The sequence below is a fragment of the Muscardinus avellanarius genome, assembly GCF_963383645.1.
Source record: "Muscardinus avellanarius genome assembly, chromosome: 1".
NCBI lineage: Eukaryota > Metazoa > Chordata > Mammalia > Rodentia > Gliridae > Muscardinus > Muscardinus avellanarius.
In genome coordinates, this window is record NC_137786.1 from 82,447,919 (window position 1) to 82,474,961 (window position 27,043).

The 27,043-nt window shown below is 38.5% G+C and overlaps 1 protein-coding gene across 1 annotated transcript in view; it reads right to left on the reverse strand.

The window, feature by feature from the left end:
* Window positions 1-12,199: 12,199 nt before the first annotated feature.
* PCSK1 (proprotein convertase subtilisin/kexin type 1) overlaps window positions 12,200-27,043 on the reverse strand; it is a gene marked incomplete at both ends in the record, with an annotated part of 42,861 nt that continues 28,017 nt past the window's right edge. Inside the window, 5 exons of the mRNA XM_080692740.1 lie at window positions 12,200-12,577; window positions 17,565-17,726; window positions 19,968-20,101; window positions 21,822-21,979; window positions 22,917-23,150. Of these exons, the coding sequence (XP_080548866.1) occupies window positions 12,200-12,577; window positions 17,565-17,726; window positions 19,968-20,101; window positions 21,822-21,979; window positions 22,917-23,150 (1,066 nt within the window). The remainder of the gene's footprint in view (window positions 12,578-17,564; window positions 17,727-19,967; window positions 20,102-21,821; window positions 21,980-22,916; window positions 23,151-27,043) is intronic.

Below are 27,043 nucleotides of genomic sequence, written 5' to 3' on the forward strand. Positions count from 1 at the left end.
GTGAGGTACAGGGAGCGCTGGACCCTTCCCAAGAATGGGCTTTTGAGTTGGTCCCTGATGGAACTAGATAAGAAGTGATGTTGCAAGAAGGACTGTAAAGCACTTAGGGCAGAGCCAAGCCTGGAGGCTACTACCTTCACATACAACATCAGCTGTGTTTGTAAATCACTTCCCACTGGGGCTAGTAGGGCCAGGGATAAAGGAACTGAAGGGAAAATTGTGACAGCTCAGGATGGATAAATATAAATATGTTTTCCCCTACCTTCTTCTAAGAATAAAAATTCTCTTTGAGCTGTGGTCCTTTCTCTGTGTAAATATGCAGAGAAATCCCCATAATGCGAGAGTGTAGTAGAGAGCCCAAGAGCTTTATGGCCTTCCAGGAAAACTGACTGGAAGTTGTACCTGTGACACAGACCCAGCATAGAAGCCAGGACAGTAGTCTCTGCCTGCCCCCAACATGCCCTGAGAATAGTGCACATATCATGACTATGGTCACCTTCTTGTCCATACGTTGGTGTAACAGCAGTGTATACAAAATACAAGCCAAAATTTTAGGTCAGAATTTTGTTTCTGTTGAGTTGCCTTTCTAATAAGTGATGAGAATTTTTTCTCAGTCTATTATGTTTTTTTCCCTTCTCATTATGAGATTGCATCAAAGTTTTAAGAAAAGATATGGAAATGCCAAGGCATTGGATTAGGGTGGGGTGGACAGATGTAGGTATCTATTTTGCGTTGTCTTCTACCAGTGCTGGCATAAGTAGAAATATCCATTCCAGCCTTTTGGAAGCTCTCTGTGTCTATTGATGGGCATCGATCACCATTTTCATGCTGTTCTTTGGTATGTGTGAGTCCCTTCTGTTCTTTGCTATTACTTCCTAAATAAACTAGTTATACACAAATCATTACCCAAGTTTCTTCAGGAGAAACTTAACTAAGATGAGACTTCGGAAATGAGAATCTCTAAGTCTGAGCAGGGTATCTAGTTATTAGATCAGTATTAAAAAGTATCCAGGACTTTTGTTTCTGGGAAATGTTTTATAAGATTTTTAAGTATAGTTTTATTGGTGCATTGTAATTATACATCATTCAAAATGATAACAACATACATACATGCATATATCACTTTCCTCTGCATTCTACCCTTCTCTCCCCTCCCTGTACCTGTTAGTGACACTGGCAATGAAATACCTGTATATAGACATAGCATTATTTGAACTGTTTCCTTCCTCAGTCCTCCTTTTTTAACTCCCTCCCCCAATTCCCTTCCATTATTTTACTGGTCTCTCTTCTTATTTATTGAAGTCTCTTTTGTTTCCTATTTTCTCTATAGCTTCCATATTTGAGAGAAAACATACAACCCTTGGCTTTCTGAGACTGGCTGATCTCACTTAGAATAATATTCTCTAGTTCCATTCAATTTTTGGCTAATGGCATAATTTTTCCTTCTTTATGACTGAGCAAAATTCTACTAATTGTATATACCACATTTTCTTTATCCATTCATCTGTTGATGGGTACCTAAATTGGTTCCATTAAAAACTGTGAATTGGGAGCACGCCGGACCCCTGAGAAACTGGGGCCCGGGTTGCAAGGCCCTGGGCCCCGGGAGGGGGTCAGGCAGGGTACACTGGACCCCCTGAGAAACCGGGGACCAGGTCACAGGACCCTGGACCCCGGGGGAGGGTCAGGCAGGGCACGCCGGACCCCCTGAGAAGCCGGGGCCCGGGTCACAGGACCCTGGGCCCTGGGTGGGGTCGTGTGGAGCACACCAGACCCCTGGAGAAACCAGGGTTTGGGTCCCAAGGCCCTGGGCCCCGGGCAGGGTTCAGGCAGGGCATGCCAGACCCTCGGAGAAACCGGGCCATATTCATAGGACCCTGGGCTGCGGGTGGGGTCGTGCGAGGCACACGGACCCCCAGAAGAACCGGGACTCAGGCTGAAGGTTCCTGGGTCCTGGTCAGGGGTCACACGGGGCACGCAGGATGCCCAGAAGAACCAGGCCCGGGCTGCAGTGCTACTGAATGCCTGATCCCACAACCTCCTCAAACCACACATACTGTCTTCTCTTATTTAAAAAAAAAAAAAAAAAGAAGGAAAAGTAAAGAAAAATATCGGAGAGGGGTCAAGAAGGCCACGGTGGATGCCAGGATACTGGAGATGCAGACAAAACTTATCCAAATGAACTGGAACTTTCGGAAAAATTCCCCGCGAAGGAGGACTGCTTCTTCTCTACATTCTTAAGAATCCTGGACATCACCTGTAAGGAGAGAGTTTAGTGGAGACCTAGAAGGAAGGCGGTATTGGAAGTGGTCGCTGCAATGGCGGTGGAGACTTGTATTCAGGAGAGGCAGAAATCTGATCCTACCAACCTTATTTTTTGGAGAAATTACACCAAACGTTGAATGCTACTGTCTCACATGCTTAGGAACACCCGACAACATTCAGAGTGGAAAAAGAGCTTGGGAAAGATTTGAAATGGTGGAGGCAGTGGCAATGGCAGTGACGAGTACTCAGGGAAGGCAGAGATCTGATTCATTACACCTGGAACTTTTGAAGTAATAACCCCAGAAGCAGAATGCTACCACCACGCACCCTCGGGAATGTGGGACAACCTGCTGAGCAAAGAAGGTGCTCGGATTGGAGCCTGAGGAGGGGTGAGGCCAGTGATAGGGACAGCAAAGCTGGGATTGGAGCCTGCCATGAGGAAAGGCTGGTGCTGGATCCTCTGAGGCCGAGATCAGAGCCTGCCAAGGGGTTAGGCCGGTTCTGGGGCCAGCGAGGCCGGGATCGGAGCCTGCTATGAGGTAAGGCCAGTGCTGGGGCCTCCGAGGCTGGGATCAGAGCCTGCTGAGGGGTAAGGCCAGTGCTGGGGCCAGCAAGGCCGGGATCGGAGCCTGCAGTGAGGCAAGGCCAGAGCTGGGGCCTCTGCAGCCAGGATTGGAGCCTGCCGAGGGGTAGGCTGGTGCCAGGGCCAGCGGCCGGCATCGGAGCCTGCCTTGAGGCAAGGCTGGTGCTGGAGCCTTCGAGGCCGGGATCGGAGCCTGCCATGAGGTAAGGCTGGTGCTGGGGCCTCCGAGGCTGGGATCGGAGCCTGCCAAGAGGTAAGGCTGGTGCCGGGGCCAGCGAGGCCAGGAGGGGAGCCTGCTGTAAGGCAAGGCCAGTGCTGGGGCCTCCGAGGCCGGGATCAGAGCCTGCCGAGGGGTTAGGCCAGTGCCGGGGCCAGCGGCCGGCATCGGAGCCTGCCTTGAGGCAAGGCTGGAGCTGGGGCCTCCAAGGCCAGGATTGGAGCCTGCTGAAGGGTTAGGCTGGTGCCGGGGTCAGCAAGGTCGGAATGGAAGCCTGCCATGAGGCAAGGCTCGTGCTGGGGCCTCCAAGGCCGGGATCGGAGCCTGCCGAGGGGTAGGCCGGTGCCGGGGCCAGCGGCCGGCATTGGAGCCTACCTTGAGTCAAGGCTGCTACTGAGGCCTCCGAGGTCGGGATCGGAGTCTCCCAAGGGGTTAGGCTGGTGCTGGGGCCTTTGAGGCCAGGATAGGAGACTGTTAAGAGGTTAGGCTGGTGCCAGGGTCAGTGGGCTGGGACAGAGCCTGCCTTGAGGCAAGGCCGGTGCTGGGGCCACTGAGGCCAGAATCAGAGCCAGCCGAGGGGTTAGGCCGTTGCGGGGGCCAGCGAGGTCAGAATCAGGGCCTCCCATGAGGCAAGGCCGCTGTTTGAGGCAGCAAGGTCTGGGTCAGTCCACCGGGTAGCCAGGCCACCACTGCGGCCATCAAGAGTGGGATCGGTACTTGCCATGCGGCATGCACAGAGAAATATCGCAGAAAATAAAAACCAGGTGCTTCCCCTAATCAGCAATAACTAGGAGGAAATGGGGTAACATGAAGAGGTCGAGTTATAGAAAGGGCCCTATACTGAAGCAATTAAGGTGACCAGTCAGAGGGTATGGGATAGGGGAGGATGGAACCTCTTTAAAACTCAGGAGGTACATAAACAAATGTATCAAAGTTAATCACCAAACAAGCATGGGATCATTAGAGGGGGAGGAAATGGGATGGGGACTGGATGAGGGCTAATTGGATGATGTGTGCTTGTATATCCTCTCAAGTCTTGTATTCCAATGTGATATATGATTACAATGCACCAATAAAAATAAATTTTAAAAAATAAAATAAAATAAAATAAAAACAAAATAAAAAAATAAAAACTGTGAATTGTGCTGTAATAAACAGGCATATGCGTGTATCACTATAGCATTCTAACATTAATTTTCTTTTAAAGATACCAAGGAGTGATATAGCTAGATCATATGGTGCTTCCATTCCTAATCTTTTAAGGAATCTTCATACTGACTGCCATATTTGTTGTACATATTGGTGCATTCCCACCAACACTGTATAAGTGTTTCTATTTCCTCACATCATCATTAATATTTATTATTTTTGCATTCTTGATTATAGCCATTATAATTGGAGAGATGGAATCTCAGTGTAGTTTTGATTTATATTATTGCTAACAATAATGAACATTTTTTCCCATATTTGTTGGTCATTTGTATTTCTTCTTTTGGCAAGTATCAATTCAGTTTAATGGCCAATTTTTTAATTGGGTTACTTGTTTCTTTAATGTTAAGTTTTTTAATTCTTCACATATTCTAGATATTAATCCTCTATCAGAGTAGCTAGCCAAATATTTTCTCCCATTTTCTCTCTTTAGATTCTTTAAGGCCTTAGATGATGGAGAGTCCTCCAATGTTCTTGAATTGACAGAATAAATATTGTCAAAATGGCAATTTACCAAAAGCTATCTATAGATTCACTGCTGTCTTTGTCAAAATAACAATGTCCTTCTTCATAGAGCTAGAAAAAAATGATCATAAAATTCATATGGAAGAATAAGTCTCAGAAAATAAGTCTCAGAAAAACTAAAGAATTCTGAGTAATAAAAATCATACTGGAGGTGTCAAAATACTTGATTTTAAATTATACCACACAACTATAGTAACAAAAATAGCACAGTATTGGTATAAAAACAGACACATAAGCCAATGGAATAGAATAGAAGATACAGGGATAAATCCAAATACTTATATCCAGTTCATTTTGAAAGAAGTGCCAAATACTTATGCTGGATAAAAGACAGCCTTTTCATCAAATGGTTCTGGGAAAACTGTATACTCATATAAAATTAGGCCCCTATCCCTTCCCCTGCACAAAAGTCAAAGCAAAATGATTCAAAGACCTTGAAATTATACCAGAAACTTTATAATTAGTAGAAGAAAAGATAAAACCAACCCTCTAACATATAGGCACAGGGAAAGTTCCTCAGTAAGATCTCCCAAGCTCAGGAAATAAAACCAAGAATAAATAAATGAGATGGTACCAAATTAAAAACTTCTACTCAGCAAAGGAAAGAAATATGCAATTTAATAGGGACTCTTTTTTCACACTGGACTCAGGTTGACATAACTCCAGCCATCTTGAGTTGTAACTGCCATGACTGTCCCAAAATAGCCCTATTCTGTTTTTCCTACATATTTTCCCAGCAAACTATAAATAAACAAAATTATTGGGGTGGTGTTATGGCTTGGATATTTGGATCTGGAACATCCCCCAGAGTCTCATGTGTTCAGAGGTGGAGTTTAAGGGAGTGATTGGATCATGAGGGCTCTGACCTCATCAGCAGATGAATTCATTCATGGCTGAGTGGACTCCTGGGGTAGAGAGGAGTTGGAGGAAGTAGTTCACTGGGCACTTGGGTCATACCTAAAAGGGTTTATCTTCTCCCCAGCACCTCCCTCTCTCTGCTTCCTGGCTTCCATGAGCTGAGAAGCTTTCCTCTACCACACTCTTCTGCCATGTTGCTCTGCCTCAACTCAGGCCCAGGGCAATGCAACCTGCCGATCATTAACTGAAACCTGTGGAATTGTGAGCTAAAATAAATCTTTCCTTTCTTAATTTGTTCTTGTCAGCTATTTTTGTTACAGTGATGTAAAGCTAACACAGTTGGTATGTGGACATTGACAATTGAACTCTAGCCTGAGAGATGTTCGTGACTTGTTTAGTATTAGCTTAAGTTAAATAAAAAACATTCCAAATAGGATGAAGTTACTTTTCTCATAACTCCTATAAGTCTCTGTCTTTCTGACTTAAATTGTAGGGATATGTTTTTTGTTTGTTTGTTTGTTTGTTTTTGCCTCTTAGGACCATGCCTTTGTTAGTAGGTTTTCCAACAACTGCAGTCAGTGCAGCACTACACCTGTCAGCCTCTCTTTCTTTGGTCTTGTGGCACCTTTGGGCTGGTCCTTATACATTAGGACTGGGTTGTTCCAGAACATCTGGGCCAGAAGATACAATTTGAGGGGTAGTATCAGTGGTAGAAAGAACAAATGGTACTTTTATTAGCCAGTTTTTTTTTTTTATCATAGTAAAGCTGTGTAACAAGCTATTCCAAGACTCAGTGGCATACAATAGTATTTATTCTCATGCTTACAAGTTGACTAAGTAACAATCTCAGCTTAGTTTAGCTCACTCAAAACAACTCTGCTTTGTTCCGTGAGTTGGCCAATTAGGGCTTAGTTCTAGAATGTGAATTTGATTTTAATCTACATACATTTGTTCTGGAAACAACTGAAGTGACAGTAGCTCTCTGGGGTAACTCGTCTCATAGCACTAAAAATCAAGAGCCAACTGAAGGTGTGCATGCACATTTAAGGCTCCTGCTTGCATCATGTCTGCTAATATTCCATGAGCCAAAGGAAAGCATATGGTTAAATCCAATATCAGTAATTCAGGAAAGTAAAGTCGATTCACAATGCAGAGAGAGCAAAGTGAATAATCCAAATTATCACGTATATTAATACTACAGTCTTATAAATTGTGAGGTAGTTAGAAAAACATTGCTCTCCTTCCTTATGGACTTAAATTTGTATTTTTAAGAACTAATGTTTGTTTGGGGGATATGTATATGTATTTGTACTTGTACTCACAGCCTGGAGATGGCTACTCCTATTTTGCTAAATGAACATTTGAAAGAAATAGGTAGAAAACAGACATATCTCCAGCCCATCTTGGTGGGAAGACTGGAAAGACATGGACACAATTAAACTGGAGCAGTCTCCTGTCCATGTACAATTGATAAAGAAATTGTGAGATATTGTGATATACATGCATAATATAAATCATGGTGTGTGTGTGTGTGTGTGTGTGTGTGTGTGTGTGTGTGTGAGACAGAGAGAGAGAGAGAGAGAGAGAGAGAGAGAGAGAGAGAGAAGAGAAAGAAAGAGAGAATATTATATTATTGAGGCTTACTTAAAAGTGAAGGAGGAGATCCTACCATTTGAAATAGCATAAATGAAACTGGAGGACATGATGATAAATTAAATAAGCCAGTTACAGAAAGAAAAATACTGTATGATCTCACACCTGCAAATGGATCCCAGAAATTTGAGTCAGAAAGTGAGGGCCATATAGGATTATGACAAAAATGACTTTCACTGACTTTGTTGAACATTTAAGTAAGGGAGAGTAGAATGATGGTTACAGGATCAGAAAAAGGGGGAAGAAATAAAGAGATTTTGAGTCAAAGGGGTACAGAGCTACAGTAATGTAGGATGAATAAGTTTTAAAGTCTATTGTATTACGTGAGAACTACAGCTGATCATCTTGTATGCATTTGGGGAATTTTCCAAGGGGGCAGCATTTAGGTGCTCTTATTGCACATAATGAGGAGGAAGACGATGACTTAGATAAGGAGGTAAGAAAGTGAGGGGCAGACAAGTTAATTTTCTTGAATGCAATGATCACTTTTCTGTATATATTGGAACCTCATTTTGTGCCCCATAAATAAATAGATAATGGGGTGGGAACTGGATAAGGACTAATTAAGTGATGTGTGCATGTATGCCTCTACCATCTTGTACTCCACTAAGATGTATGACTACAATGCACCGATAAAAAGGAAAAAAAAATAAGCATCTCTCCTATCCATCCTGACAAAAAGACTTGGGAGATTTATGGACATATGGGAAAAAATCAGTGTGATCCTAGAACTCCTGAAAAAAAATTCTAATTCAACTAAATAACTATAACTTAAGAGAGAGGAATGCATTCTGAGGAAAGACCCATCCTCATGGGTAGTATGGTCAGATTCTGTGTTGGTGAATAGAAATTCCAGGGATGGAGGCCTGAAGCCTGAAGACTGGCCTGAGGACACATTACTGCTGGGAATCAGGGCTTCTGATGAGAGGACCTCTGGGAAGGATTTGATGCTCAGTTTTTCTACTCTGGCCTATAAATGAAGTCATGTTTACTGAACTGTTGCAAATTACTTTTCTTACATTCAGGAAGTCTCTCTAGTTTTGTTTGCTTTTTCCCCCCCTCAAAATTTTTTATAATATATATTTTTATTAGTGCATTGTATTTATACATCATAATGGGGTAAAAAATTTGTGTAGACATAAATGCACACATCACCCAGCCAGCCCCCACCAAGTCCCCACCTCACTCTCTCCCCATCCCTCCCTTCCATGCTTGGTTTAGTGGGTGACTTTGATATGAATAAGTATATTATGCACTTTAAAGAGTTTCCTTCTCCACCCCTCCCATCCCCACAGTTAGGTTGCCTTATTTGCTCCTCTATAGAATCTTCCTTTTCACCTGGAGTTCCTCCTATGATCCCTTTCACCCTAGCATTCACATATTAGGAAAAGTATCTAATTCCTTACTTTTTGCAACTGACTAATCTCACTTAGCATTATGTCCTCAAGATCCATCCATTTCCCTGTGAATACCGCAATTGTATTTTTTTAATGACTGAGTAAAATTCCATTGTGTACAAATCCCACAGTTTTGTAAACCATTCATGTGTTGATGGACATCTTGGCTGGTTCCATAGTTTGGCTATGGCGAATTGTGCAGCTATGAACATAGATCCACATGCATTAGTTTGGTAGTTTGGTTTCCTTTCTTTTGGGTAGATACCCAGTTCAAGATGGATCAAAGATTTGAAAATTAGATCAGAGACCTTGAGGCTCCTTGAAGAGGGCATAGATCCAATACCGCCACACATAGGCACAGATAAAAACTTTCTCAACAAGACCCAAAAGGCACAACAAACTAAAAGGTGAATCAATACATGGGATTGCATGAAATTGAAGAGCTTCTGTTCAGCAAAGGAAACTCTCAAGAACCTCAGTCGAGAGCCACAAAAGTGGGAGGAGATTTTTGCCAACTACCCTTCCAATAGAGGACTAATGTCTAGAATATACAGAGAACTCAAGAAATTAAATTATCATTTCAATTAAAGCTCATCATTTCAATTAAAGCTCAGTTGTACAACTTTGTGTGTCATCTAGAAAGTGAAATCTTGGTTAGTAAGGAAAATGAAACACGACTTATTCAAATAGATTCTTGATTTGCCTCCTAGAAAACTTGTTTTCCTAAAAAGAAATTAACTTTTAATATAAACTTTCAATTTTTTTTAATATTCTATTTGGGAAGTACAGAAAGAGGAGTTCCTGTGTTTCGTTGGAAAAATGAGCTTTTACCTTTTTTGCTTAGTGAGAAACCATTTATTCTTCTGATTTATATATTTTACATATTCTGGTTAATACATCAGGTATATAATGTGGGAGCTCCCTTAAGAATGATACAACACATGTTAAACTCAAGTTATACATCAAATTAGGATATAAGACAAATGTCACTTTTAATATCACAATACATACATATCATACTTTTTTCATTGACAGAGAAACATGCCTTTCAAAAATATTTTATTGGATTAATGTTTCTTATGCTCAGGAAAACTTTTGGTTTTTTAATATAATTTATTATGCTTTTTTAAAATTCTGCTCAATAAAAGCATTGGTACGTTATAAATGCCTGTAAAGAAAATATAGCTTAAAATTCCAAGGGAAATATTATATAATTTTCCTCTTTAACATTTTCACAAAAATTCACGCAGGCACTAAGAAAGACTGACAAAAATATTTTATGTCTAAATAACATACTCCAGGTTGGAAACATTCAAACAGACTTTAATCTAAATATTAAAGCTTCTCTAGAGTGAACCTTTGGCTATAATCAAATGAGTTGATTGGGGTTTTAACCAGGAAAAGAGACTGTGAAGAAGAATTAAAAGAAAGTTTCAAACATTTAGCAATAGATTAGAAATGCAGAAAGGATGAGTTTTAACTCCAGTGCTTTCTTTTATTAATATTCATCATTGAACCTTAGTTTTTTGTTTTGAAGATGAAACTTAATCTAATAATTCTCAGAACCTTTTCACTTTAATGCTTTTTTGCATATTGAAAATTCTACCTAACACTTTGTAGCAAACAACATGTGAAACCTCCAAGGACAAGGGTATCATAGACATTGTTCTGAAAATAACCTTATTCTGCACAAATTCAAATATTTGAAGAAGGGGGATAAAATCCTGTCTTACCAACCATACTTCAAGCCAAAGCAAATAAATTGTTTTCTTGAGCTAGTGTGACATTATGGGTGGCCTTACAATGTTCAGACTTGGAGAAGAGTTTCAAACAGCTACTCAGTGGGAAACTACCAGCATTGTAGGTGACTGGAGCCTTTGGGAGCATATCAAGAGGGGGAGCCTAGGAGGTGGCAATTAGTGAACAATAGAAATGAACATCCAGGTGATGAGATTAAATGAATATATCAAACTAGTTTTCAGAGGTGTTTTCAGGATCCAAATTACCTCTTTTTAACCCATAAATATAATTTGAATGAATTAAATCACAGCAAACTCATAATTGATCATGATGTCGCTTGCCCGAAAGAAGTTGAGGGGAGAGCTTGTTCCCCACTTGATGCATTTATCCTTTGACAAAAATCATTTCGTGGAGGAGTGAGAAAAATCAAATGCTATTGGACCCTCACCAGTATTGAATCAGGTGGATATTGTACGTAGTGTGCAGCAGGCCAGAGGGTCTGGACCTCAGCTCTGCCTGAGCAGCTGCTAACCAGCTGTTGCCAGGAGAGAAGATGGGTCTGTAAATGAGGTTTTATGTAAAATACCATGTTTTCAATAATCCCTCTCATTTTTAAAACATTCTGTTTACCAAACAAAATCTATCAGAGGGACAAATGAAATCTGTGGATGGCCAGTGTGTATTTGCTGATTTGAAGCATGGAAAGAACATGGTGAAAATTTGGGTACTACTAGCTTGTAGATCTTGTTGTGTTCGGGAATGAACACTCAGTTTTGATAGACCAGAACAACTTGTTCTAATGAACACAATTTAAAGAAAGAAACAAAATCTCTCATTGGTTCTCTTATAAATATTTTCTTGCTATTATATTGGTTCTCCATGTTATGAGAGATAGTCCGTTATTAAACAAATTGCTTACGAGTAGGAATTTGCTCAGCCCTCAATGTAGATTTGTTCTGAGAAAAATGGTATAAATTACCTCTTTCAATATTGAGTTTGTGCCTGAGAAAGAAAACTGATAAGGAAAACTTGGAGAAGGGGAAAGAGGAAGATCGGGCCATGTAGCAGGAGTCACTGCCACGTTTAGATCCATGGAGGCCTCTGCGTGGCACACTAAGCAAAGAGAAATATTCTAGAATTTCTTTCACTAGCTAACACAGATTCCAATGTCTGTTGTTAGATCTACATCATACACTCTTTATACAAAATGTTGAAATTGTCACTTCTGAAATTTGTAATGCCATGGAGAAAAAAAGTCCTAAGGTATGTGTCTAATCGTGAAATCTTTTATAAGATACTTTTCAGATACTTGTTTGGCATCACAATTTAAAGAATCAAGTGGCAAAGATACAAACATTTGCTCCCTTCTTCATCTCTGCAAGTTACTTTTTTAAATTAATGGGTTCCCCAGGTTTTGCTTTTTCTTGCAAAGGAATGAAATGGGTGTTCTCAAGGCAGCATTCTAACATGGCATGGGGCCGTGAGTTACTGAGACTCTAGAAGAAACACAACACTTCACTTGTGCAGGCAGAGAAGACATATTTGGAAAGAGCTATAATCAATTCTGGAAGCTGGATATTTTCTATTTGAGCTCATCCCCTTCAAATGTACAGTTTGGGGAGAAAAAGGAAAGAGTACTACAAAGGATATTATAAGCATAGGAATCAATAACAAAACAACCACTTTAGACACAGGCAAAATCTAAGGGAAAGGAAGATGCGTGAATATTTCCAACTTTCAACCACACTAATTTTAATTTTCTTCATTCAGAATGTCCACCAGCGCTTGCAGCAGCCGATCATCTCTGTGCTTGTAAGGTTTTGTGTTATAGAAAACATCCACATAGTCGTTGTATAGACTGTCCTCAGAGTCTTTAAGCTGGGCAGGTTTGTTCAGCTTTTCCAGGGCTTCATAGAAATTTTCATAAGGGATACTGAGCTTGGCACTAGGAGACTTCTTTGGTGACAGTTTTGGAGGTGGGTTTTTGCTGAAAGCACTCTGCAGGAGTCGCAGCATGGCCTCAGAAGGGGTCCCCTCTGCCAGCTCATTCCCTCTTACTTCCACACTGCTGCTGCTGGGGCTTTTGGACACCAGGGGATTCTCGTTGGGGTTCTTTTGTGTGGGCTGCTCCTAAAACACAGAATGCCACCAACAAAGGAAATAAAGCTCATTATTTACAGCCAGGCCACCTAGTCACCGCCTTAGCACCAGCCTACTGCATGTTCCTTGAGAATCTGAGAAGCTAAGAGAACACAAGTCTTGCAGTCACATGGACATGGACTTCAACCCTCAGCTTCCCACTTATTGGTGTACACTTGGCAATCTTTCAAACCTCCCTGAACTTCACCTGCATACTATGATTAAGAGTGTTTCCATTTCTGGTGGTTTAAAGATTGAATAATATAGTAGGTACTCAGTATGTATTGATTTCCATCACTAGCATGTTATAGTAGAATGCATTTTGGAGAGAAGATGATATTAAATACTTTAAAACTCATTTGAAAGGCATCGACCAATTTCTGTAATGTAAGGTCAGATTCTTGCTCTGTCAGAAGCTATCAAGTTATAAGGGAGAGGGGTTCAGGGAGATTGAGGAAGTAGAGTAGCAAGGAGGGAATGGGAAAGATCAGGGAAGCAGCTCTTTGTTAACCATTGTGGAAGTACAATTGTCCTCAGGATCTTCCATGGATACCAGAATCCATGGATGCTTAAGTCCTTTATGTAAGATGTCATAATATTTGCATATAACATATATATATATATATATATATATATATTCATATATACTATCATCTCTAGATTGCCTATAAAATGGAATACAGTGTATATGCTATGTAAATAATTGTTTACTGCATTTTTAGGGAATAATGACAAAAATTTACATATGTCTGGTACAGACACAATTTTTTTCAAAATTTTTTTATCCATAGTTGCTTGAATCCAAGGATGCTGAATCTGTAGATATGGAGGGCTGGCTGTATTTCAGTATCTTAAAAATGGAAGGGTCATGTTAATACTTTTTATGGAATCTCAGAAGAAAAAACACTGAAAAGGTTAATGTGCTTCAGATTATGTGAGGAAGAGGCCCCTGGGACTCAGGTCCTAGAGTGAAGTTGCTTAGCAGAATACAAAAAGGAGCCAGAATCCAGGCTGAAGCTTTCACACAGATAGTTTATAGGTTTCTTGAGCCAATTCTATGTTTCTCTATCTTGAAAAAGACCCAGCACAGTACTGCACCTGTTAAGGCAAGTTATTATGAAAATTAAAAAAAAAACTATGTACTATTCCTGAGGCACTTACGCTAGCTGCTCAGCAGATTAAAAAAAAAAAAAGTGGAACTTCCAGGAAGATGGCGACCGAGAAAAGCGGGGCTTAAGAGCCCCACTAACAATCAATCTCCATTACCACAAAATCAGTGCCTTTCATAGCCAGAAAACACCATCACCAGAGAAACAAAAAAATCACCAGGCTCCAGAGAGAAAGCAGACTGAGAACAGAGCCACAGACGTGGCAGCAGCGCTTTACTGCCGGCGGCAGCGGGGAGTTCACCGGACGGCTACAGCAAGCCGAGGTGAGCCACTGCGGAACAGCCAGGCGGGATTACTCGGCGCAGAGAGCATCTAAAGCTCCCAGTGGCTGAGCTCAGCACACGCTGCAGGGATTAAGAGTGGAAATCAAAACCAAGAAGAAAAACACCAGCCCCACGGCTGAGGATGTAGCAGCGGCGCCATATTGCCACCGGTGGCAACAGCATCGAATTCAGCGAAGCCAGTACAGCTACATCTGTGTACTCAAGAACAGTGAGTCAAATTGCGGGCCACAGAGGAGAAATCCCAGTACTGTACTCCCTGGGACTTGACCCAGTGGAGGAGGGGCGGTGGCAGAGATATCACACCATAGGAGAACTTGCAACCTGGCACCCCCCACAGTCTAAAGCAGCCTCTATCGACTCTCTGGGTCAGAGACTCTGTGATACAACCCAGTAAAGGAGTAGTGGGGTCTGAGATACTACAGACTCGAGATCCAGAACACCTTAAGTGAAGTCATAGTGACCCAAGGGAAGAACCCAGAGAAGGCACAAACTTCCGAAATCATGGGAAAGAGGAATAATACTGGAGCAATGAGTGCCACAACCCCACAACATCAGAACTCAATAAAACAGAAAATCAGAGATTTCTATAAGAGCAAATCAGGAAAATAACTGTAGAAATAATAGAGGTGCTTCAAAAAGAACTCAGAGAGAGCCAAAAGGAGATAAAGGATGCAATTAATGAAGTAAAGGCCTCAATTCAAAGCACAAACAACCGATTAGACCACATGGAGAACAGAATCTTGCTCTTAGAAGATGATCATTCCAAAAATGAATGCATAGTTTCTAATCTAGAAAAAAATATCCAACAGCAGGAATCTGACATTGAAGAAATATGGGCCCATTTTAAGAGAGCTAACCTAAGAATAATTGGAATAGAGGAGGGAAAAGAAAGTGAAACCAAAGGAATCAACAATCTCTTCAAGGAAGTAATAGCAGAAAATTTTCCAGACATAAAGCAAGAGGTTGATACACAGGTCCAGGAAACTTATAGAACTCCCTTTAGAGAGGATCGGAGAAGAGGATCCCCACGCCACATAATTGTCAAAATGACCAATGTGGAAGCCAAGCAGAGAATCTTAAAGGCAACAAAAGCAAAGGGCCAAGTGACATTCAGAGGCAAACCAATTAGAATCACTCAAGACTTCCCAAACCAAGTTATGAGAGCCAGAAGATCTTGGAGTAACATATTCCAAACTCTGAAAGAAAACAACTTCTAGCCAAAAATTTCCTACCCAGCAAAACTTTCTATCAAATTAGATGGAGAAATAAGAAGCTTCCATGACAAACAGAAACTGAAGGAATTTATGTCTTCAAAACCAGCACTAGAGAAAATACTCAAAGAGATTAACTACAAAGAAGAAATAGGTAACATACACCAGAACTAGAGAAACAAGATTTTCCATCCAACAGACAACTAAGATTGGTTATCTGTGGAGATTCATTATTTATGTTAGTCTTTTACCTATCTCTAAAGGGTATTGTTTGCCTTTATTGTTGTTAATTTTTAGGATTTCTAGTTGGAATATTAATATACCTTCAGATACAGCATTTGTGAAATATTTTATCCCATTCTATTAGTAACTGTTAACTCTGTTTACATTGTCTTTGGATATACAATATTTTTTAGGGAGTTTGTATACTCTTCTGTTGCCTGTGCCATTGAAATCATATCCAAGAAATCACTGCCAATTTCAATGTTGTGAGGTTTTATGACCCAGATTTTCTCCTAAAAGTTTATAGTCTTAAGATTTATATTTAGGTCTTTTATCTATTTTGAGTTAATATTTGTATATGGGATTAGGTAAGGGTCCAATTTTATTCTTTTCCATGTAATTATTATTTTTCAACAATATTTAGTTAAAAGATTATTTTTTCCACCACCAAATGTTCGTGGAAACCTTGTCAAAAATAACTTGACAATATAGGGAAGAATTTAGCTCTAGGCTTTTATTTAACTCCAAAGGTTTATATATCTGCCTTTAGAATAGTACTACACTGTTTCAATTATTGTAGCTTTATATGGTTTGAAATCAGAAAATATATATCTTCTAGCTTTGTTCTTTTTCAAGATAGTTTTGGGTATCTAGAGTCCATATTCTATATTAGGATAGATTTTTTTTCCTGAAAAATAAATATATAAATATATGATAGTTTCACCTAAAAAAATAGAAAGAAATATTCTCTGGTAAGAAAGAAAGTAAAAAGAAATATTGAAATGTTATCTTTAAGTCATCAAAAGCTTGGTATCAGACAAATGAAACTGTTATGTGAGATTATCATTTTTAATTTTGGATAAATTGCTATAATACTAGATGTCAACCACTAAGCCAAGCATGGGAGGGAGGGATGGGGAGGGAATGGGGTGGGGATCGGGTGGGGGCTGACTGGGCGATGTGTGCATGTATGTCTACAAAAGTTTGTATCCCACTATGATGTATGAATACAGTGCACCAATAAAAAAAAAGGAAAAAAAAGTGGTTTATGCCCACAGCTGCTAAAAGAGAAGCCAGCAGCTTTGAGACCCAGGAGTGTGAATGACTTCCTTAAGTTATCCTCTGAAAATTTCTGAGAGAGACTATGATTTTAAATCTCCCCTTTTGTTGCCAAAATGTATCCATTAAGTGTCAGTTACTAAATATGGATTAGTAAAAAGAAGCTTACATAAGTGATTTGGCCACCTGGGCCTTGCTATTCTTTCTGCAAAATGGACATACTAATGTCCATCCTTCCTAGGCTACTAGGATTACAGGTTAAAATGAAACAATATGGAAAATGCCTAAAAATGAAGTCTAATACTGTTATAAACACAGAATGTCCCCTGAAAAGCTAATTTATTGGTGTTCAGAGTTAATGTAATTGAGTCACAGGGTTGTAATCTGATCAGCGGCTAAGTCCATCGTAATAGATTTTACTGGATGGTAGGGTGTGGCTGGAGAAGATGGTCTCTTAGGGCATGTCCATAGGAATTGTGCTCTTCTCTTTGAATCCTCTTGCTTCCTTCCTCTCTCTTGCTTTTGGCTTCCATAACGCGAGAGCACACCCTTGCTTGTTCCCTCTTTTTCCTTCCCACCACACCTTGAGCTTCAGACCCAGGCCTTCCATGGACTGAACCCACAATCTCCAGAAAACTGTGAGCAAATAAATCTTCCTTCCTTTAAGTTGCATGGTCAATCATTTTGGATTATATCGGTGACATTGTTGACTGAGATAAAGACAAATATTAGGTATTGTGATACATAAAGACAGCTTTCCTTATAATATGCTATCTGTCATAAATAGATAACATGTCAGGGAATTTAATAACTATTTAGAATTCATGGACCATAATTAATAAATTCAAGATAAAATAACAAAATAAAAAATAAGTTTTCTTCCATCTATTGGGAAATAAACTGCTTATCACTACCACTCCCATCCTCCCTATGCACATCTAACTTACTCCCTCCTTCAAAATAAAGGAAGCTTTGCTCACTGCATTGTCTACTACTGTCCAAAAGAACATAGCAAGAACAGAGCCACACCCACCTCCTGCACATCCACCATTTTCTCCACCCCTCTCCTGTCATTTTGAACGGTGTTGTAGGAGGTGTACACTCGAGGCTGTTTCATGTGCTCTGGTTGAGAAGTGGTCCCATGCAAAATCAGCTTCCAGTTCACAATTCTTCCTTCATTTTGTGTTCTTCCAGACTGGAGGATAAGCATATACATATACATATTTTAGGCTATATTTTGAATAATCAAAGAAATCACTCAAAATATTTTAAAAAGGATTTCATAGTTATAATCTAATTTTAAGATTTTGTGCATTCCATGTTCAGGCAAGGCTCTATTTTAAAAGAAACCATTGGATCCATGCTTGGTATAAACATTGACACAATTTTAACCACTTAAAATTGATTAAATGCCTCAAAATTAAGCATCTAATTTAAAAAGCAAAGATCTTTGTATACATTTTATTTTCCATATTGGTTATGTTCTTAAAAAATTGACTGTACCCGAAATCTTAAATATTAAAAAAACTAAATATGTAAGGTCAAATTTTACAAACTTCAAACTTGATATAAAATAGCCCAAACAGCCTATACTGGTAAATATTTTTCTTAGTTTCCCGATAGTAAAACTCAGTTAAAGAACTGAGAACAAATCAAGAACAGGATGAGCAGTTGGGAACATTTTCTTCTTTCCTTATAGGGACAGAACTTTTTACAACATTTATTTATTTATTTATTTATTTATTTATTTATTTATTTATTTATTTATTTTTGGTGGTACTGGGGTTCCTGGAAGCCCTTCTACCTCCAGGCTACACTCCCAGACCTATTTCTTTTTATACTTTTGTATTTGGAAACAGGGTCTCTTAAGCCAGCATGGTTGGCTTCGAACCGCGATCTTCCTGTCTCTGCCTCCCACGTGCGGGAATTACAAGCATGCGCTACCACGCCCGGCTTACAACTTTTATTTTTAAAGCACAACTTCAGCAATGTTTAGAAGAAAGCCATTCTCAGAGGGGTAAAAAGCAACAACTATATCATTTCTATTAACTTAATTGACATCTTTAACAATTTCTTTTTAAAGAGACCCTGTTTCCAAATTAAAAAAAAAAAAAAAAAAGAGTTATTTAGGTGCCGGGCGTGGTGGCACACACTTGTAATCCCCGTGCTTGGGAGGTGGAGACAGGAGGATCGCGCAGGTTCTAAGCCATTCACACTGTCTTAAGAGACCCTGTTTCCAAATAAAAATATAAAAAATAGGTCTGGGAGTGTATCCCAGAGGTAGAAGGGCTTCCAGGAACCCCAGTACCACCAAAAAAAAAAAAAAAAGTTATTTAGGCACTTATATCTACACTATTGATACTGATTACAGTTTTTTCTCAGAAGAACTTAGAGCTGAAATAGAGGTCATTTATATTCTCATCTATGGAGAATGTTGGAGAAATGATGCATAAGTAAACAATTCAGTAGCATTTAGCTTTCTATTAGACAGTTTATCTGTCCTTTCATTTCTGTGACTGTGTTAAAATTACAGAACAATGTCAACAAGTGTTAGTACAGGTTGTGTATCCCTTATCTGAATTGCTTGGAACCAGAAGAGTTTCAGATTTCAGTTTTTCAGATTTTTGAACATTTGTACAGGCTTGAACAGTTGAGCATACCCAATCCCCAAATCTAAAATCTGAAGGGCTCCAAAATTCAAAAAATTTTAAGTATCATATCAATTCAAAAAATACCATAAAATGCTTTTTTTAAATGACTGAAACTGGAAAAAGTCATGTCAAATAAGGTATTATGCCTAACATGAAGCTACTTCCCAACAGACACTTCAGGATGCTTGTAATAAAGCTTTTATGTACTCCAGAAGAGTGTCAGAGCAAAGTGTATCTGAGTATTTAACTCTTTGCGAATAAGGCCAATTCTAATAGCCACAGGCACATGACTGGTTACTCTCAGACATGGGAACACTGGCATTTGTTTCCTAGTCATTTAGCAGTTTGTCATCACTTGTTATTGATGTATCTTTTCTCTTATAGTGTGGCTGGAACCTAATCCTCTTGGGGAAAAGGGAGATGGGAGAAGGAGCCAGGGGAAAGCCCACCAAGAGCTGTGTGTCTGTATGTCACTATCAATATGATTTATGTTATTTTTTAAATTTTAACATTTTCATTTGCTTTTCCTGTAACTGATGAAATGGATGATTTATATTATGATGTAAAACTATATAATGCACCAAATAATAAAATAGTAAAATAGTAAAAATAAAACATTAAAATGATAAAATATTAAAATAATATTGAAATATTATCTATAACACCAAGTGGGAAGGGTTTGAAACACTACAGGCTTTCCCTGATTAGTGATGAGTCAACCTTTGAAGTGCTTCAAAGTATTTAGAAGTGACCTTGTGTTTCCTTGTCCTCTCATTCACACTTACCATATCTGTAATTCTCAAAGTCCAGGTGCCTACAGGATTCTCTCCCCATGTGTGAACAGACATGAAGTCCCAATTCTTGAAGCCATTGGGGGATGTGTCCCGCTCTCTTTCAGCCAACAACACAGTGCTAGTCCCTATTTTCATGCAACAAACACAAGTGAATTAATGTTCTAGCCACCCTGATAGTTGGATACACTGTCATATTTGATAAATAAAAATAAAATCTGGGAAAAATTAGTCCTAATTTGCCCTCTTATTATAAGATCAGGATAGAGACATTCACAGAAAAAAAATGATGTTTTTACTCATAATTCTTATCATATAATCTGTTATATAATAGTTTTTCAATTTTATATGAAAATAATTATATATGTTGACTAAGGCTTGTTTGAATAAGAACTTAGAGAGCTATACCTATGAATTGGCCTAAGGAAGAGTGTCAAATAACTGAAATATATTTTAGTGAAACTATCATATTAACATGTAAAAGGAAGCTGGGCGTGGTGGCGCACGCTTATAATCCCAGCATTTGGGAGGCTGAGACTGGAGAATCACGGTTTGAAGACAGCCTCAGCTACTTAGTGAGGCTCTCAGCAACTCAGTGAGACCCGGTTTCAAAATAAAGAATAAAAAAATAGGGGGTATAGCTCAGAGGTCGAATGCCCCAGGGTTTCATACCCAGACCTGCAAAAAAAAAAAAAAAAAAAAAAAAAAATATATATATATATATATATATATATATATATATATATATGTAAAAGGAAGAATTGAAATTGAAATTTTAGTAGGTGCTTGAGTCTGAGTCTATAATCTGTTGTAGACATAAAATTAACTTAACCATTAACTTACAATTTATTAATTGCTACTAATTATTTAACTAATAGAGGGATATCTTAATAATGTTCTATCACATAGAAAACTACTACTAGGTGTAACTCTAAACCTTGAAGTCCAACCTTGCTATTGATCAATAAATAGTATTTTATTCTATGTAAAAGGATTTCATGAACTACAAACCCATCAATAAAAATAAGCATTCCACCAATATTTGAGGCTGAATACAAAATATCTAGAAATCATAAGACTAAAATTCACAGAGCCTACTCCAAACCTCAAGAAATTCATATTCTAGAAGGAATCATAGAGGTAGCTTATATTTCATCTATCACCTATAGAAATTAAATTTAGTCAGCTGAATCCTACTAAAATATGAAACTGTAGTGCATCAACTTTTTGGATTGTGGTTTATTGTTCACCAGTTCTCAGCTCATCTGAATTAAGACCCTCTGAGAAAAAGGAAAAAAGTGTAAATAATATATCATGTAGACTTTACATATTACTATGAAAATTATGTTTCATAGTAATATAACATCTTCTCAACCTTCTCTTATGGATCAGAACTTCAAAATTTTCAACTTATTCCTTGAATGTTTCAGATCTATCTGTATTCATTATCAGAACAGCTTTTACTAAGATGATACCTGAGAAACAAGAATGGTAAGTCAGTAACATGGGAAAGTAAAAATAGTTTGAAAACAAATATCTTCAGGAAAGTTTATTAATTATTATTCATTTGAATTATTTGAATTTATTAATAATTTAAATAGGCCATGTTATTTGCATATCTAAGGACCAACTGGAATGAGTAGGACAGAGAAATTCTAACAACAACAAAAAAAACAAGCATGTTTTTAAGACTTGAAACTCCTATAAAGAGACTTAGTTCTATTAAAAACAAACAGCAATTCATTGATTTAAAATGGTTTCATTTGCACTTGAAATTGTAAACAAATGGTTTGAAAAGGTTTTTTGTTTTGTTTTGCTTTTTGTTGTTTTTGTTTGTTTGTAGTTTACCAGCAGCAGAAGTGAGTGTGACATGAAGGTCTCCTCTCCGGGAATACTCAATGGTGGCTTCAAATTGCACGTGCTCCAGTGACTTGATAGCATTTTCTTGTCCTTCACAAGCTCTTGTTGGAATTTCAATGATAACTTCTCCATTAGCTTTCAGGGCCCTAAGTACATTAAAGAATCAGCCTCAAACAAAGTTGCTCTTTTCGTTCATGCATTTTATGCATAAGTGTACATATCTGTTCTCACCAGATACTTATCTAGGCTTATTGTACTCCCTATTATGAGTAATACTCAATTCAAGTTTAACTATAATGAATTTAATAAATAAGGAAATGGTAAGGAACATATATACTTAAATACCACACTACTTGTTATAGAATCAAATTTTAGTAAGTCTGTCTTGAATCCATCAAAAGTGGTCCATTACCACAATATCAGAAAGGCCCTCTTATAAAAAAAGCAATGATATCTATAATGGCTTCTTAAGACATGTTCCCAAGCCTCTTGTGCTTGGATATTTTGTGGGGGTGGGTTGAGTACTATTATGGTTGCTTTGATAGAAATAAAAAACATTCATAGCAGATGGTCACTGCTTCTGTGCTAAGACATAGTGAGTCAGAGGTGGTCTATGTAAAAGCAGCATGATAAAGATCCTACATGAAAAAAAGTCTTGAATCACATAGCTCTGTGGCTGTTTTGAAAGTAGGTTTTAGGTAATACTGGTTGAAAAGTACTGCCTTTCATCAATTTTCAGATGCATTTTTTTATCATCTTTGTGTTTAGAATGAAGCTTCAAAACAATGAGTAATTGATCATAATTTAACTGACAATGTCTTCTCTTATTAATACATAAAACAGGGGTGCATGTTAGACTTAATGCTATGTGGTAGGTGGTCTACAAGCAGAAAATGAAAATATGCTAACATGATTTATACACCTCAGTGATTCCTCTTGGAGAGACACATAGAACAATAAAAAACCCCATTTCCACATACATTAGAAGGGTAGGTGTTAGAAAAGAATTAGGGAGAGTGACAAACACTTTAATTAAGTTATACCAAACACTTAAACATGTTTGCTTAAAATTCCTGGACTCACCTGGGCTCAAAGTCATTGTCTTTTACAACACATTCTTTCTTCTCAGGCACACTGCTCCAGGTCCTGGGATCAGCTAAGTCCACCAGAGCCTTGGCATTTAGCAGGCCAAATCCAAATCGGCTGTTCACCATCAAGCCTGCTCCATTCTTTTTCCATCCTGGGTTATTGGCCAATGGGTCATATTCAGAGGTCCAGACAACCAAATGCTGCATATCTCTCCAGGTGAGATTTGAGCTGGAAGGAAAAGGACCCAAAGCATCTTTAGGGACTAAATGAACTTTCCTTGCCAAAGCAAGCTAAAAAAAAATAAGCTTCTCCATTCAAATATTATGAAGTATCTTAGGGTAATTGCATTCATATTATTCTACTGTATATTTGTGTACTGTGTTATTTGCAACTCAAAAAGAAGTGCTGAAAACCCATAACATGTTAAGCTCTTCCTACAAGTAAAATTCAATGCTCTGCATTGAAGAAATATAAAACTTTTTTCTTGATTGCTAATTATTTACATGTAACTGGAGCTAAACTCTTAACTTATATCTGTCCCATACATGAAACCAGATTACCTCTAGTTTCCTGAGCATGGAAGAGGCAGTGAGGAGTACTGAGCTAGTGACTAGGGCTGTGAGTGGCATAAAAGAGAGATTACATGTTATCCTTTGGGCAGTGGGAAGTAATTCCAATAATTTTTTTTCTTTTTTTTTTTTTGCGGGTCTGGGGATGGAACCCAGGGGCATTTGACCTCCGAGCTACACCCTCTGCCCTATTTTTTATTCTTTATTTTGAAACCGGGTCTCACTGAGTTGCAGAGTGCCTAACTGAGTAGCTGAGGCTGTTCGCAAACCGTGATCCTCCAAGTCTCAACCTCCCAAATGCTGGGATTACAAGCATGCGCCACCACGCCAGGCTTCAAGAATTTTTGAGCAAGGGCATGTTTACATCAGAAGCCTTAGTAAGATCAATTTATCAACAATATAAAGATAAATTGAAGATGCAAAGGATTGTTGTATTTATTATGATAAAAAAATTTTATGACCCTGTTTACAATTTTAATCCTCCCCATATGCTCCTGAGCACTTATCCTGCTATACTTCTTTATTTTCCATAATATTTAATCACTTTATAATGGGAAACTTATCTGTTTTTTCTGTTTTGTCTATTTTAATGTCTGTTCCCTTAGCTAGAATTTAAAGAGAAGAGGCAAGATCTTTATCTATCTTGTTCCCTGATCCAGAAGAATGAAATGGAGGTACCATTCCAATCCTTTAAAAGGAGTTTAAGAAAAAGCCTTTTATCAAGGTGGTCAATAGACAACACACCAATTTCCCATTTGGAACTCTGTGTGTGTGTGTGTGTGTGTGTGTGTGTGTGTGTGTGTGTGTGTATTTAAGGTGATTATGTGGAAAGGTACCAAGGAGACATGGTGGCCAGGAGCTGATAAACATAATAACAATAGATAAAGCACAGACTTTCTGTATTTCATTTTTTTATATATACTTTTATTTGAGGTATTATAATTACATAATATACTGGAGTTTCCAATGATAGAAACATACATGCCCATATTTCTATTCTAGGGAATTTATTTTATATTTAGTTTTGATTCTTAATGTTTTTTAAAACTTTTTCTATCTAGTCTTTGAAAAATACTTAAGGAGCTTCATTGTCATGCAATTAGGAAAGTTAAACCTATTTCCCTACAGAATTATTCCTCACTTATGCAGTTACAAAATGAAAGTGAAAAGAAGCTGCTTATTTCTGACAGTCTTTGTCAATTAGCACTCAACAGCACCCACACTAATTAAAATTTTAAAAACTGCATTGTGTTGCAATTAAAAGATATGTTTACTGAAAATAATGGTTATGGAATTAAACAGTGAAATGAAGCACTGTTTCTTAGAAAAGAAGTAAAGAAAGTAGTTGAAGACAAAATTCTCAAGAGAAAATTCTTAGGGGCTACCTAGTTTAGTCCCTCATCACACATGGGTGATCTCAGATGTTGCAGATTTTCTGATTTGCACTTTTCAATATTTTACAACCCACAAATATTTTGTTGTTGTGATTTTAAGCAGATTTTGTGAAGCATTGAAAGTTTATTGCTCCAAACTTTAATAAAAATAGAAGACTGTTCTCCTGTTTAACACCTCCAAAGCTGTGAAGGGATTCAGTGGTTCTCTTCAGTGTCTTTCTCCCCTATTAAAAATTATTCTGGTTCTTTTGATGGTTGCTCTGAAGACTAAGGCTGCTGTCTGCCAGCTTTCTTGTGTATATTCATTACATGGTAATAATGGTGTCAGAGGCATTTATGCAAGGAATTTATTTCTCTCAGCATATTTATCTCCAGGATATGCCTACTAAGTACCCTAATGGGCATCTTCCCAGACACAACCAGGTAACATCGTAGAAAACAGTCCTTTATAGCAGTTATTTCTCAAAGTTTGGTTAAGCTACTACAAACATTAAAATTGTCTGAGATGCTTGCTAAAAGAGAGACTCCTGAGCCACATTGTAGAAACTTCCGAATCTTCATTGCCAGCCATAGGATCTGGGAATCTGCATGTTAAATAAATTCCCCAGGTGATACCTATGTATGGGGTGTTGAAGAAACATTTGTAGGATTTTTTGGTGGTGAGTTTCTTGAGTTATCTGTATAGTCTAGATATTAGTTTTCTATCAAAATAATAGCTGACAAAAATATTCTCCCATTCTGTGGGCTCTCCAATGTGGTTCTTGATAGTTTCCTTTGCGGCACGGAAGCTCTTCAATTTAGCGCAATCCCATGTACAGGGCCTCATTTTATTTCTTATGCCTTTGGGGGTCTTGTTGAGGAAGTTCTTGCCCATCCCAATGTGCTAGAGTGTTTGTTCTATGTCCTCTTCAAGTAGCTGCATGGTCTCTGGTCTAATTTCCAGGTCTTTGATCTTGAATTGACTCATATGCAGGGTCAGAAAGTGAGGGTTTTTTTTTTTCATTTTTCTGCAGATTCTACCAGTTTTGCCAAACACCATTTGTTAAGGAGGCTATCTTCTTTCCAAGTATGTTTTTGGCCTCTTTGTTAAAAATCAATTGGTTGTAAGTGTGTGGATTTGTTTCTGAGTCTTCTATTCTGCTCCATTGGTCTATGTGTCTGTTTTTGTGCCAATACCATGTTGTTTTTATTACAATGGCTTTGTAGTACAGTTTAAAGTCAGGTGTTATGATTCTTCCTGCATGGTTCTTGCTACTGAGAACTACTTTGGCTCTTCTGGGTTTTGGTTGTTCCAAATTAATTTAAGGACTGATTTTTCTGTATCTGTTAAGAATGACCTTGTCATTTTAATGGGTACTGCATGAATCTGTAGATCACTTTGGGAAGAATGGCAATTTTGATGATATTTACTCTGCCTATTCAGGACTATGGGAGGTCCTTCATCTTCTAAGATCTTCTTCTATTTCTTTTTTCGTTGTTTTATAATTTTCCTTGTAGAGGTCTTTTGACTCCTTGGTTAGTTTTATTTTTAAGTAATTTATTGTTTGGGGGATATCATGAGTGGAAATGTTTCCTAAATTTCTTTTTCAGTGGATTTATGGTTGGAACCAGTTGAGATGTCCATCAACAGATGAATGGGTTACAAAACTATGGGATATGTATACAATGGAATTTTACTCAGTCATAAAGAAGATTAAAATTATATCATCTGCAGGGAAATAGATGGAACTGGAGAACATTATGTTAAGTGAGATTAATGAGTCACAAAAAGTGAAAAGTCATATGTTCTCCCTAACATGTGAAATTTAGGGAGAAAATGGACATAGGAGGGACTTTAAGCAAAGATGAGTAAAGAGCAGGATCTAACTGAGGGAGATGGGAGTTGGAAAGGGAGAAAGAGCTCAGTGAACATGCTGTACATACACAAACTTGTCAGTCAATCGCTGTGTTGAGCATAGGAAGAAGGGGAGAAGGAGGGAATGAGGGGCTGGGGAAGGAGCTAGCGGAGGGCTCAATGAATACTGTGTGCCTGTGTGCTTCTGTTACCCTGAACTTCATCAAGATATATGATTGCAATACACCAGTTAAAAAAAAGCACCCATTGCTGTAGATTCCCTGTTCATACTTCAGCCAGAAGGTATTCTTTCCCCCTTTCCCT